Source organism: Ceratotherium simum, chromosome 17 (assembly GCF_057802395.1).
Source record: "Ceratotherium simum simum isolate JZ-2026a chromosome 17, ASM5780239v1, whole genome shotgun sequence".
In the NCBI taxonomy this organism is placed as follows: Eukaryota; Metazoa; Chordata; class Mammalia; order Perissodactyla; family Rhinocerotidae; genus Ceratotherium; species Ceratotherium simum.
The window spans coordinates 54,132,100-54,146,119 of record NC_141916.1 but is presented as its reverse complement, the minus strand read 5'-3'; the positions used below and the strand labels follow the sequence as shown (position 1 = coordinate 54,146,119).

Below are 14,020 nucleotides of genomic sequence, written 5' to 3'. Positions count from 1 at the left end.
TTGGTTTTTTTCCATTCTCCTTTATTTCATAAACACCTAGTTACAAGTTGCACAAATCAAAAAATAAAGGCAGAGAAGGGTGTAGGGAAAATTTTTGTGATGTGTATGGGTGGGAAGGGAGAAAGGGTTGGGAACCAGTCCTCTCCCTCCACACAGCCCTAGACAAGGGCTATGGCCCCTGCTACGGGGGGTCTGAGGAGGAGGTGGGCAAAGCTCCAGGGTAGCTGAGGGAGGGAGGAGGCCCCTAAACCCAGAGCTCACCCCAAAAGCCCCTTGAATGCATGGCAGGAGTAGAATGGGGAAGGTGAGGAGGTTCAAAGATGGAGCAGCAAAATGAAAAATCAAGTCAGCGGATACAGAAGTGGAGTCAACATGGTAAGGGGATTAAAGAAGGAAAAAGTAGGTAAAGGGGGCAGTGAAAGGTTCCCCCTGGGACCCCCAGGGATAGGTGGGGGCCAGCTTGCCTGTTAATTTAATATTAAATGGGGAGTTGGAGAGGAAAAAGTTATTTCAGGGGATGACTTCTCAGCCTCTCAGGCTGTACCTGGAGGGGGAAGAGATGAGCACAAGTCAAAAGGAAGACAAAACATAAGGAGTTGGGGTTTAATCCCCTGTTCCAGTGAGAGCATTTTTCTCTTTCCATATCAACTAAAACTTTTTTTCTTTTTTGAGAACAGCCCTGTGTTAACATCTGCCAATCCTCCTCCTTTTTTTGCTGAGGAAGACTGGCCCTGGGCTAACATCCGTGCCCATCTTCCTCCACTTTATATGGGACGCCGCCACTGCATGGCTTGCCAAGCAGTGCATCGGTGCGCGCCTGGGATCCGAACCCGCAAACCCCGGGCTGCTGCAGCGGAGAGTGCGCACTTAACCGCTTGCGCCACCAGGCCGGCCCCCATACCAACTAAAACTTTACTATCAAAGGCAGTATCTGCTGGGCACCTGGCCTGCTTCTGCCTCAGGGCAGAGGAATGTGCACAGGGACACTCCCCAGCCCCGCTCCTGTGCCTGACACCTTACAATCCCTCCCCCCAAATACTTACAAGAGAGGCTGAGGGCTGAGGGCCCTCACCAGTCATAGCGGCGGGACTGTCGGGAGGGGGAGTCCTCAGGTCCCTGTATAGCCAGGCGGGGAGGCCCTTCAGCCCTTCGTCCCCCACCCGCTGAAGCCTCATGCCGTCGAAATTCCAGAGGGCGCTGCTGCCGGAATCGGGAAGTCTCCCTCCGCCACTCATCGTCAAATGCCGCGGCCTCACCTGAAGAGGACAGAGACCAGACATGACACCTGTGTATACCTGGCTTCTGGAGGCAGATGCAAGAGTGAGCCACAGGCTTCCAAGACGAAAAAACAGGCAATGGCTGAAAGTGCGTGTGTGGAGAGGTGCTGGGAGAGGGCAGCAACTGCTTGATTTAGCAATTCTGGGTTCAGCATGGTTCCTGGAAGCCACCAGCAGGCATAAGGCATGACCACTGGAGAAAGAAATCAGGAATGGAATAATTATTTAGTTAAGGAGTATAGTCCCACGTACACAATAAATATTTGTTGATTTGGAAAAAAAATAGAGGAGAAAAAAAAACTGATTCAGATGGAGAAGGGTAGATTACTGTCAATACCTGACTTAGGTGACAAAGTTTGCCCCTCCTTGGTGAGGACACTGCCCGCACTCTAAGCTGACAACAAGGCTCTGAGTGAGGTAAGAGCATGGGGCTCACCCATAAATTTGCCCAAGAAATATCTACGGAGGTAGGAGAGAAAGCTGGCATCTCCTAGCTCACAGGAAATGGACTAGGGGCTACTGGCCAAGAAGCCAGAAGGGTGATGAGCGGGAAGGAGGCTCACTCTCATCCAGGTTGATATAGTCCTGCCGCTCCTCCTGGTCCCCTGTGCGGTGGTTTCGCGAGCGCTGGAGGATGTGAGCCCGGTCTCGGATGTGATGCCCAATGGACATCTGCTCTAGTCCGCTGTCTGAGTCCCGAACAGTCCTCCGAGTCTCCCGGATCTGAGGTGAGGCAGAACACAGCACACTCAGCTGCCCCTTCCAAAGCCCTGGCTGCGCCAACCCAGGACAGACAAACCACCCACAACCCAATCCTGAAAACCGAAGCCAGGGTTTCTGTGGGTGCTGTTCAACCCCACCTTCTCTGGCCTAGAAGCCCTCCCACTCACCCCGCCTGGTGCTGAGCGCATCTCTGATGTCTCTTGGTAGACCTTGGGGGCACCATCACCAGTATTGGAGTAGGAGATGACAGTGGAGGATGAAAAGGTCTGGCAGTTGCCTCCAGCCGTCATGTGTTCCTGGGGAGGAAAGGGTACAGCAGGACTGAATGGGGAGGGGTTCCCCTCTGGAGAAGGGACCCCACACTTCAGCTGCCTATTCTTGCCCATATCTTTCTCACAAAATTTGAGAACTGAGAAAACATCAAGACTCATCATTACCCCCAAATGCCTCTGAGTCCACAATAAACAAGAAGGATCTTAAGAGATTGAGCCTTAACTGCATACTTAATAAGAATGCTGCTGCTGCTTCACTCAGGCACAAGAGCACATACAGGAACCCAGTGCTCTCTGGGTTCAATTCCTTTACCCTGCTTGAACCCTTCACTAGCACACTCTTTCCCTCTCCTGCCTCAGAGGACTCAAGGTGTTGCTGGCCAGAGCTGAGAGCAGGGCCTGGAAAAGGTATGGGGCAAGAATCTCACCATGTTCCCAATCATGTCGTTCATCATCCCAAACATGTCCATGAAGCCACCTGACTGGAGAGAGAGATGGAGAACAGTCAGGAAAGCAAAGTCAGCGTGCAGCTTATCTTGTTCAGGGACCCACTAGCTACGTGGCTGCATATTCCCTTTCTCTTCTTCCTTTACATCTAGCAACTGCTCTTTCTCATTCTTGGAGAACATGACCAGAACACTGCATGCTTATCTGCATGTTTCTCTTCTCCATACTGCCGCCCTCCTCCTCAGTCTTTGCGGCTGCTCGGATCCAATTTCCCTTCTCCTGACTGCCCTATTTCCCCCTATCTTTAGGAAGCAAGCCAAAGTTAATGGATTCTAACCTATAAAGGCATGAAATTGTAAAAAAAAAACTTCTAAAAACCATCTCAAGTTGGCCCTTCAACTTCACCTCCCTCCTCAAAAGAACAAACTTTGCTAGACAATTACATTTTCCTAATGGATATGGTTCCTAGAAGTACAGGAGTCAATAAGTTAGCATCTTTAACTCACAGGACTTAGCACCCAGCAGGCCCAGAGTTCTGTGAACACTATAAAAAGATTCTAGGGTTACCCACAAGGCTATTTCAGAGAGGCACATTTGAAAATAACATCTAAGGGTATAGAGTATGTCTGAGATGGAAAGATATGAGGAGATGAGGACTCACCATTCCCAGCATCCCAAAGGGGGAGACAGCCCCAGCCTACAGGAACAGGTAAGGAACAGGAATTAGAGACCTCATCCTATCTTATTACAGTCCCAAACCAAGCCTACGGCTTCAGCTGTCTTTCTGTCCTCCTCTCACAAAGCCCTTTTCCCAGACCCTTTCCCCACTTCTAGAAGATCATTCCACTTGCTAAATTGGCTGCAGTACAAGACAAATCAAGCGCTTTATTAACCACCCTCCAGCCTGTCTTTGGGTCTCAGGCATATCGCAGCACCATTACCTGCATCCTGCGGCTGGTAGGCCTGGTCCCTGGCATGTTGCCATCTGTGATGCTGAGGAAGGGGCTATATCCAAAGCCACCTGACAACATGCGGTTCATATGCTGACGGTGAATAGCAAAGGGGTCCCTGCGGAGTGAGTATACAGTATGGATGGTAGAAGGACCAAGTAATCAACACCCCGCTCACCCCCAAAAAAGAAAACAGTAGTAGAGAAACAGTGGCACAGATGTCTGTATCCTCTTTAAGTCCGGGCTGGAGCTGAGTATCCAGCCAGTTCCAATCAGGGCCAGCAATGGGAACCCAGATGTCTGTCTGAATTACTCAGAGCCCTGAAGTGGAGTGGGATGAGTGCTCTAGAGCATGGGGGGGGGGAGTGCTTACATCAGGAACATGGGATCCTCAGGCTCCACGTCCCTCATGAAGCGGAACATCCTGATTTTAGCTCCAGGGGGCTCCACACTGTAAAGATGTGAAGGCTCAAATACTTGGAGGCGGCCAGGCTTTTTGCACACCGGCTCAGAGTAGGGACTCTCAGAACACTGTCCCTTCCCTATACTGTAACTGACCCCCTAAACTCCAGTAAGACCCTTCTCCAGGTGTTCACCACCACCCTCTAAGGAGAGCAGAGCTCTTCAAATCTCTCTCTCAAGGAGGGCCATGGAAAATTTTTTCAAGCCTCTCAGTTTTCTGCCTCCCCACTCGGAGCCATCCTCTTCCCGAAGCCCTAGGCCAGAAGCATACTGCCCCTCCCCTGACGCCACTGCTCCGGATGCGAATCCCCAATGCTGGCCCTCCGCCCCATTAATGACCCCAACCACCCCGCCCCCTCCTTACACCAGCCGCTCCCAGGCCTCCCCCGGGCGGGCCTCACTATCCCCACCGCGCCTGCCGGCGGCTCCCCCGACCCCTGCCTTCGCCGGGCGCACAGGAGAGGCAGGCCTGACCCTCTCCCCTCCCGGCATCCCGGGCTCCCAGACCCTGCAGCCCTGCAGGCCCGCTCCCGTCCGGACCCGGCTGCCCGCTCTGCTCCAGGCTCACCGGTCCCCGATTCGGGCTCAGCGGCCCATCCGGCTGGTCTCGCCTCTCGGTGCACTGCAGGATCGGAGGGCTGCGGCCCGGTACGCCGGATTGGTCCTGTCGTGAGCTCCTCGGCCTCCCGCGCCGCCTCCTCCCACAGCTGCCACCTCCGTCCCCCGCCTCGGCCCACGGAGCCCGAAGCACGGCCAGGCCCGGACGGAAATGACGTCACGATGGGACAGCCCCCCCCCCGCGGGGGGGCCGGGCCGCGGAGCTCCGCCTCCTGGCGGGCGTGGGGAGAAGGCGAGGGCGCGCTCCCGGGGCGCGGGGCCGCTGATCCGGGGCCGCGGGGTTCGCTGGAGACGAGGGGAGGGGAAGCCTCGTTAGTAACCTGGATTTGGGTTCTGCGGACAGGAAGAGGCTCCCTGTAAGGGTGTGGGGGAGGAGCAGAGGCGTCCACTTCTCGGGCGGGCCGGGGCGGAGGAGGAGGGAGGGCGGTGCGGCACGTTCCCTTGGGGGAAGGAAGAGGACCCGGGGCAGATTCCCATGGGGGAGGGGCGGGCTCCCTGTGGGCGAGGAAGTGGGGCGGATCCCTACGGGGAGCTTAAAGCAGATTTTCTACCGGAGAAGCGCTCAGCCCGGGGAGGAGGAAGGGCGGCAATTTTGCGGGGGAGGCGCATTCTAGGCAGGGCGGGGTCCTCGGAGTGACGTAGAGGAGGAGGTGACAGTTCTGCCCAGGTCTAGCTCTGGCTGCGAGAACTCGGGATAGGGCAAGGAGAATCCAGGTGGGGGGCTACCGGCCGCCAGATGGCGCTCTCCGGCCAGGCTGGAACTCTAGCCCCTTGGGAACTGGCTTTGGAGAGGCTCCTGGAACCCTCAGTTACCCTGCTGTGCAGGGTCGGCCAGGGGAAAGGCTCTAGTTCTGAAATCCTTTAGTTTAGTGCCAGTCTCCCCTTTATTTTCTCGAACTCCTGTGTCCTCAAGAGCTCCCAGTCCTGCGCTGATCTTACTTGCCTCTAGTCAGGTAGGTAGGTCAAGGGTCTAAAGTTTGAGAGAAGAAGAAAGGGGTGGAGAGCTCCATTAACCCGTATCACCCAGGGGCGGAGCTGAAAACAGACCCAGGAGACCTGACTCCAAGGCCAAAGACTGATACTTTGACATACTAAATGTCTTGCATAAAATCTGGCCCAGCTGGAGAGAAGGGCCTTCCTCCTGGGTGTCAGGGGATTTGGACTAAGATGGACTTTAAACCAGACTCATCCAACCTTTAGCTCTCTCTGGTTCTTTACTCTGGCTGCTAGCCACATTTATGTTCTGTGGAGCCTTACAATGAGAAAGACTTGTTCCCAATACTTCCCTGGGGGAGAAGGAGGAGGGGGTCTCTGGTGACTCAGGTGGGAGCAGGGCTTCTCAGGTTTCTTTGGAGACAGGGGAACAGAGACAGATAATTTAGAAACTGGCAGGCTGGCAAAGCCAAAGAAAGACAAAGACAGAATAAAAGAAAATTTGTTTTTCATTGATATTTTTGGGGAAAAGACGCAGTAAAGTCTTTCTGATTTATCTTCCAGATGCTCTGTCTCTGGAGATCCCACCATGCAAGTGCCCCTTTTTCTCTTGCCCCAAACAAAAGCAGTTTGACATGTGATCAAGTTACGCCAGTGAGAGTTCTACAGCCCAGGCTTAACTGTTAAGTGGAAGCTCAAGTTCCAGCTTCTCTCTTCTCATTCCATCATGTCCAACCTTCAACAGAACTGGACATACAACTTAGCTTCTAGCCTCCTCCTTTTTTTCTTTTTCCATTAGCTGGTATCCTCTACCTACTGCCTTTAGGTGCCTAAAGCCCTTTCTCTTCTTTCTTCCAAAACTTAAGACTCTGATATCAGCCATTTTTACCTTTGCATGATTTTAAATCAATGTATTACCTCTCCTAGGAGTATTTACAAATTACAACTTAGCTTTCTAACTCTGAGACAAAACTCCAAACCTGGGCTTTGTCTCAGGTTAAAAAGAAATCCTTGAACAGGTGGGAATGAAGGAGGAGATACAAGAGCTCATTGTCAGAGTCCTCAAGGACTTACCGTATAGGCGGCCATCTACTCCAGGAATTGAAGGGATGTAATCATTCTGTTCCCCCAGAACCAGAGTTTGTGTCTGTCTTCCTTCTCCATTGCCCTCCCTTGTCTTTCCTTCCTCCCACCTTCTCTTCCTCCTTCCTTCCTTCCTTTCATCTCTTTCCTTCCTTCCTCCCTCCCTGCCTTTCTCTTTTCTTCCTTCCTTCCTTCCTTCCTTCCTTCCTTCCTTCCTTCCTTCCTTCCTCCCTTCCTCCCTTCCTCCCTCCCTCCCTCCCTTCCTCCCTCCCATCTCTGTCCAATGAACTCTGATGAACAGAAATTCCTCAGTCACTGGAATGTCCTGTAGATGATAAGATGTAGGAGAGAGAGTGGGCCCTGCCAGGGCTGAGGCTTAACACAAGGAGGATAAAGATTGTTGGGAAGGAAGAGAAACAAAGTGGTTCCTATATTCACTGCTCTATCTGATGGAGCCAAAGTCAGGAAGTCCTTGAGAGAGTAGAGCTGGGCCAGAAAAGGGGCCCTCTTTGGATGGGAGGTCTGGAGCAGTCCCAGGGCAGTTGGATACTGGAACAGAGTGAGGATGGGGCAGTGATGTGGGAGTTAGAAGAGACTGGATTTCCTACCTGAGCCAAAGTGAATGGGTGTGACTGAGTGTATGTGTGTATGTATATGTGCATATGGATTGGGGGAGGAAGAAACACCCTGAAAATTAGCACTGAGGTGCCTCAGGTAGAGTGAGTGGGTTGTACAGTGGACACCAGATCAGAGTGAGTAACTCAGGAGAATTTTTTAAAAATAAGCTTTTCAGTTTGTTTTTATATCCACATCTACTCAACAAATATTTATTGAATGAGTACTTACTATGTGTCGGGTACTGTTCCTGGCTCTGGAGATATAGTAATGATATAGACAAAAATAAAGCGAGGTAGAAGGGGGAAAGAGGAACCGGCAAGCAGCTAGGAGGTGGTAGTTGCTTTTTAGGGTGACTAGGGAAGGCCATACTGATAAGGTGACATTTAAACAGAGACCTTAACAAGGTGAGGGATAGCTGGGGTGAGAGCATTCTGGGCAGAGGTATAGCAAGTGCAAAGGTCCTGAGTCAGAACTATGCTTAGTGTGTTCAAGGGCCAACAGAGAAGCCAGTGTGCCTAGACTGATGTGAATGACAGAAGAGCAGTAGTAGAAGACAAGGTCAGAGAAAGAAGGAAGCCAGATCATGTGGGACTTTGTAAGACCTACAAAAGGATCACTCTGGCTGTTGTATGGAGAAGAGAGTATTGGGGACAACAGCAGAAACAGACCTATTAGCGTGCTGTTGCCATAATCCAGATGAGACATGACGGTGGCTTAGAGTAGGTTAGAAACAGTGGAGGTGATGAGAAGTGGTCAGATTCTAGGTATGGTCTGAAGATGGAGCTAACAGAATTTGTTGATGGATGGATGCAGTATCAGGGAGAAGAGTCAAGAATGACTCCAAGGTTTTTTTGACCTGGGCAACTGAATGAGAAATAAATGACCATTTGGCTTGCCACACTGTACTGAGTACATATAGGTACTGGTTTGAGAATATATTGAAACTGTGTCTGGCTGGAAGATCCTGACCACGTGGCTACACAGGATAACTGACACAGACAGTCTTACCTTTAGAAGCTAGCCACCTAAAATAGGAGGAGATGTGAATAACAGGAATAATAAGTGAATTCCATACCTAGTTTTACCATAAGATATTAGATGTTAGTTAGACCATCCTGGGTAGATATGCTAATGTTAATGGTTGGCATTAGCATTGGAGTTTTAAGTTGGAAGAACTTCCTGTTGTCCTTTGATCATTTCAAGAAGACATCCTGAAGGAGGCAGGATGTCTCATGATTAACATGGATGTGCAGGATTGAAGTTTGTGCCACCTGTGCGGTAGCTCATGTCAATAAATATTTATTGAGCTCCTACTGTGCACTCGGCATAGTGCTAGGTGCTGGGGATGAAAAGACAAGTAAGACATGGTCTATGCCCAAGAGGGTTCACAGCCTAGTGAGGGTGCCCAAATGGAATCCATTATAATCCTGTGATGAAGGCCACAATAGAAAGATGTATGTTAAAAGGGCAAAAGTGTTCAGAAGACGGAGTGAGTGATTTGGGGGGGAGAGGGGCAGGCAGAGCCGGAGAGCATTCCAGGCAGAAAATGGGATCAATACAAGGGCACAGAGGTATGCCCCATTTGGGAAGAACTATGAGGAGTGAAAAAAAAACTGCTGAAGTGGCCAGCCCAGTGGCGTAGTGGTTAAATTTACGTGCTCCGCTTCAGCGGCCTGGGGTTTGCAGCTTCATATCCTGGGTGCAGACCATGCTGTGGTCATCCCACATACAAAATAGAGGAGGATGGGCACAGACCTTAGCTCAGGGCCAATCTTCCTCAGCAAAAAAAAACACAAAACACTGCTGAAGCAAAACTTTTGAGGGAACAGTGGTAAGAGATAAGGCTACAGAGGTTAAAAGGGAACAGACCTTGAAGGGCCCTCTTTGCTTCTGGACTTTATCCTATAGGCCTGAGGAGGCTATCAGAAGGTTTTATGTAGGGAAATTACAAGTGTCTCTTTGCATTTTAGGTAGAAAGGCAGTTTATGCATTTCAGGAAACATGTTTGAGCTTCTACAATATACCAAGTAGGGAGGTAGGTGCTGAAGATACAAAAATTCTTAAATCATGATTGAAAACCCTAATTAATTAAGCTTAAAGTCAGGGAGTGATGGTGACCCCTGGAGCAAAAGCAGGACTGGGTTTGGAGAGGAGAGGAGGCACTCAAGGAATCTTCGAAAAGTGAAATGTAAAAGCTCTAGGCAAGGAGAGCAAAGGTGGGTCTCGGATGACTCCTTGGCATGAGTGAACGGGTGGAGGACAGTACCTTTAACTGAAATAGAAAACGAGGGAACCTCTCTTGGAACATGTGGGGTTCGAAGAGCTATGGAGGACCTAGGGAGTGATGAACAGAAGGGCACTGAGTCGTGACTCGAGCTCAGGCGAGAAGTCAGCACTGGAGATAGAGGTTTGAGAGTCGTCAGTGTTTGAGGCGCGTGTGACAGTGGGACTTAAATCCATGGAAGTGCGTGATGGACTCGCTTAGGGAGGCTGTGAAGGGTGAGAACAGGACCTCTGAGACTGGAGTCACCGGGAAGGGTCCAGTCGACTCTGTCCTTGCCTCCTCCTGGTTATTAAGTCCTCCCTCAGTCTTTTACCCTCTGGGCAACATAAGTCGCTAGCTGTCACTCCTGGTCCCATTTTCCTTGGCCTTTTCATTTTTACTTTCCTATCCTCTGGGTCAGCCATATAGGCTGTATAATCTGTGGAAATGTGGAAACCTTGAACCAACATGCACCTGTGGTGAAGCAGATGACAACAGTGGCCCAGGTGACCTTCACCACAGCAGCCAGAGTCACTCTTGACTTTCTAGTACAGAACACGGGATGGAGAAAGGAAAGGAGGTAGAAGAGGAAGAGACAGTTTCGGGCCAGGGTCTAAAGGGGTGCTGTCCCATACGGTGGCCACTAGCCACAGGTGGCTATTTAAATTTAACTAAAACTAAGTAACATAAAAATTGCAGTTCCTCCTTTGCACTCGCCACGTTTCAAGTGTTCAGTAACCACACGTGGCTAGTGGCCACTGTATTGGAAAGTGCAGATGTAGAACATTTCCTTCATCACAGAAATTTTTTTTTTTTAAGATTTTTATTTATTTATTTATTTTTTCCCCCCAAAGCCGCAGTAGATAGTTGTATATCATAGCTGCACATCCTTCTAGTTGCTGTATGTGGGACGCGGCCTCAGCATGGCCGGAGAAGCGGTACATCGGTGCGTGCCCGGGATCCGAACCGGGGCCAACAGCAGCGGAGTGCGCGCACTTAACCGCTAAGCCACGGGGCCGGCCCAATCATCACAGAAATTTTTATTGGACAGAGCCAGAAAGCAGCTATAAATATTATCTTCCTTCTGGACTTTTTTGAAGGCCTGCAAAGGCTTTTTGAAGAGTTCACATGGGGGAGAAATTGAAAGGAGGGCATTGGAGGGTTGGGCAATAGTAAACTATTCTAGGTGTAAAAGTGAAGGATGTCATGAAGAGGGTGGGGAGAATAAGCAAAGCCAATCCAAGGATCTCGGGGAGAGGTATGATAGTGAAACCAATTATTTTTGCTGGGGAGAAAGTTCATGGGGAAGTAGGAAAGCCACAGAAACTTTGGTTGTGATGTTGATACCATAAAAGACAGATGGTGACCACCAGGACGTCAGTAGCTAAGGAGAAGATCCCAAGTCAGAGAGCGGCAAGCCAGTATCCCGGTAGCCTGTTGTGTGTTTTCCCAAACCACTCAAAGAAACAAGGTTGAGAGGGCTCTGAGATTGAGTCCAAAATGGTGTGTGAGGGCTAGGAAATCAGTGATTTATTGAGCTCTTCCTCTTTGGTGCCTAGCATTGTGCGGGGTATTGTGCACAGAAGGAGACAGTCAGTCAGGGTGGGGGAACCAAGAAAGGCTATTTGGAGTTGGGAACAATGGGTAAGGATTTGCAAAGTCAGGAGAGATCAGGGAGGCATTCCTGAGAAGGAGTACCCATGGAGATGGGACAGTGCGCTGTCTGGTCTGACTGGTGGAAAGACAGTGCTGGATACATGTCCCTTTTCAAGTGGTACTTTGTCTCCCCATCTATTCCTTGAGGGCAGGGACCATGTGTTTCTCATTCAGCTTTGTGTCTCCATCATATAGCACAGTGCCTAACACCTAGTAAGAGCTCAATAAAAGTCTCTTAATGTGCAAGAGTTCAAGCTTGATATAGACGGCAAAAAGAAAACTTAGAACTTTTTTTTAGTTTAACTCTACTTAAATGTGAGTAGAATATGAAGATGGATACAACTTGACTGGTAGTGTTCATGATGAATGTGCCTTAGTGGTGTTGTGATGATGATTTCTTAAGTAACCCTCCTGGGGGCAACATACTCAACACAAACATGATCAAAGTTAAGCTGGTTTAGGTTTCCAGGAAGCTGGAGAGGGGAAGGAATTCACTTAAGAATGAGATGAAAATAATTAGAATTGAACACCTTCCACACATCAGTGAGGTAAAATTTCTAGGATGTCAGGCCAGAAGTCCTAGTTTCCAGGGGTCTCCTGCCTCCCTTGTTCTCACCTGGGCTCCTTTTCCCCCGCTCCAGAAAATGTGTAAGCACAGGTTTCCCCATTCAACTAGTAGAGAAATTCTTGTTTGGACTGTGGAGTAATAGAACTCTAGTAATAGGCAAGCCTCCATAAGCCCTCAGAAATAGTTCTCTGGGAAGGAGCACACACAGGCTGGCATCATTTACCCCTGTTGGCCCCAGAGAGCCAGAGACTAATCCTGAGGACTATGGGGGTAGGCTTTCAGCATCCCACTCACTCCAAATTCATCCCCAAGTCTCCTTCTAGCTTCTTTCTCATGAAGCCAAGACTTCAGGAAACTGGTCTGTTGTCCAAACAGACACAGAAGCCTAAGGGATGCTTCTCTCATGCAGGAAGGGAATTAGATCCAGGCCTCCTGCTTCCTAGATCTTTTCCTGTGGTCCCTGAGGATCCCAGTGTCCAAACTCTTAGATTCTCAAGGCGCTCCCTTGGGCCCTGGGGCAGGATTCCCATTCTCTGCCTCTCCATCTCCATGGAATTTTCCACTGCAGCTGCCTCCGCTCCCAGACACCCCTCCCTGGGCAAAATTCCCGGCTCCCTCCGCCTCCCCTTCCCTAATCACACCTCATTCCCACCCCCGGCCCCGAGGCCCAGCCCACAGTCCGGCCCACACCCCACACTAATCCTGGTGGTCCCAGTTAGAGAACTAGGAGGCCAGGCCCTTATAGAAGGGTGAGAGGGAGGGTCCTAGGCTCTCTCCAGGGCGGGCAGACAGGACAGTGGAGGGGCTGGTCCCCTGTGGGGCTGGAGTGGGGGGAGTGGCCCTCCTCAAATCCCCATATAAGGCAGGGCAAGCAGTTAGGCTCCTGGATTGGCTGATTCAAATGAGCATTCCACCTGGCAACAGGGTTTCTATTGGCTCTCAGGAAAAATAGGAGGAAGGTGGATGGAGGTTGTTGGTGGCGGTGATTGAAGGGGGGAGGGGAGTGGAGGTGACCGGAGTGGGGGGCGGTTACCAGGGCAACAGGGTAAGAGCCCAGCAGGGTGTCCGAGACAGCAGGCGGGGCTGGGAGGTGGAGAAGAGGGAAGAGGAAAGGAGAGTTGGGAGGGAGAGGAAAGAGACTGACAGGGAGGGAGAGCCACAGGGAGACTGCGGGGGGGCGGGGGGAAGGGGAGCGGGAGAGAAATGAAGCAAGAGAGTACAGAGATAGAGAGGGTCAGAGATCGCTCAAGACATCAGCGAGTGAGTCAGAGAAACAGATTGAGAGAGAGATGGAAAGATCTCAGAGAAAGATGCACAGGGTTCGGCAAGGAAAGACCTGGGTGGGGCTCAAAGATTTTTGAGGAGTCAGAGACTGAGAAACTGATAGAAGAATCAGAAAAAGAAATTGGGAGGTGTGTACACCAAGGGACCAAAGGATGGTGTATTTAAGCGCTCAGATACTAAATGATGATGACGGATCAGTGTCTTTTTTATTAAGTGAAAATGATAAAAAAAAAAGAGGGATAATGATAATGATAGACAAATATGGGAGTGCACACACACCAAAGATACCTTTTTCTAAGCCTAGCCTTCCACCCCATCTACCTTCTGACCTTTAGTACACACCCCAGCTCCTGTGCCCTCCTGAAATCCCAAGCTTCTCAAAATGACTCAAAGATACTAAGACTGAGGGCAAACAACTGAGGATGTGTGGAATAGGGTGGGGCTGGAACTCCAGACCTGGACCCCTTGCAAAGGAGGCAATATAATCCAGGAAGACTGGGGAAGATGGCATCGGAGGAAAGAACAGCAAAGAGAGGGAAAATGTGGATAATAAGGACACGAAGAGAAAGTTGAGGAAAATCAGCTAAGGATATGGGGCCAGGTGACAGACTCAGATGAGACAAGAACAGGATATCTGGAGAGCAAGGGAAAAAGATCAGAGGTGGAAGGGTAGAGGGCAAAGGAGAAGTGGAGAAGAGGTGACAGAAGAGTAAGAGATGTGAGATATGGATGGTTGTGAGGGAGGGGTCTGGGTACCAATGAATGAGGAGGGATGAAGGGAAATAGAAGGACCAGGCAAAGAAAAGTGAGGTAAGACGGGCGAATAAGAAAGATCCAAGATGGAAGAGAGGAAAGGAGACTGGAGA

The 14,020-nt window shown here is 50.3% G+C and overlaps 1 protein-coding gene across 2 annotated transcripts; it reads right to left on the bottom strand.

Annotated features, from left to right (window-relative positions):
* On the bottom strand, positions 1 to 4,895 carry MLF2 (myeloid leukemia factor 2). 2 transcript variants are annotated; one of them, XM_004438706.3, is made up of 9 exons: positions 4,700 to 4,894; positions 4,043 to 4,120; positions 3,661 to 3,787; positions 3,381 to 3,416; positions 2,701 to 2,754; positions 2,168 to 2,296; positions 1,841 to 2,000; positions 1,044 to 1,256; positions 1 to 544 (listed from the first exon to the last, which is right to left on the bottom strand). In XM_004438706.3, the coding sequence occupies exons 2-8, from the start codon at positions 4,090 to 4,092 to the stop codon at positions 1,069 to 1,071; spliced, it is 744 nt and encodes a 247-aa protein (XP_004438763.1). In that variant the 5' UTR covers positions 4,093 to 4,120; positions 4,700 to 4,894; the 3' UTR covers positions 1 to 544; positions 1,044 to 1,068. The 2 variants fall into 2 exon arrangements, with proteins under 2 accessions (XP_004438763.1, XP_087298957.1); XM_087442831.1 differs by lacking the exon at positions 4,043 to 4,120 and having other exon boundaries at positions 4,700 to 4,895.
* Between the last annotated feature and the right edge of the window lie 9,125 nt (positions 4,896 to 14,020).

Excerpts from the sequence above, each read along its gene's own strand:
- MLF2 (XM_004438706.3), bottom strand. The coding sequence starts at position 4,092 with ATGTTCCGCTTCATGAGGGACGTGGAGCCTGAGGATCCCATGTTCCTG. Across the intron at positions 3,417-3,660 it reads CTACCAGCCGCAGGATGCAG|GCTGGGGCTGTCTCCCCCTT; the intron begins GTAATGGTGCTG and ends CTGTTCCTGTAG. Across the intron at positions 1,257-1,840 it reads CTATATCAACCTGGATGAGA|GTGAGGCCGCGGCATTTGAC; the intron begins GTGAGCCTCCTT and ends TGTCCTCTTCAG.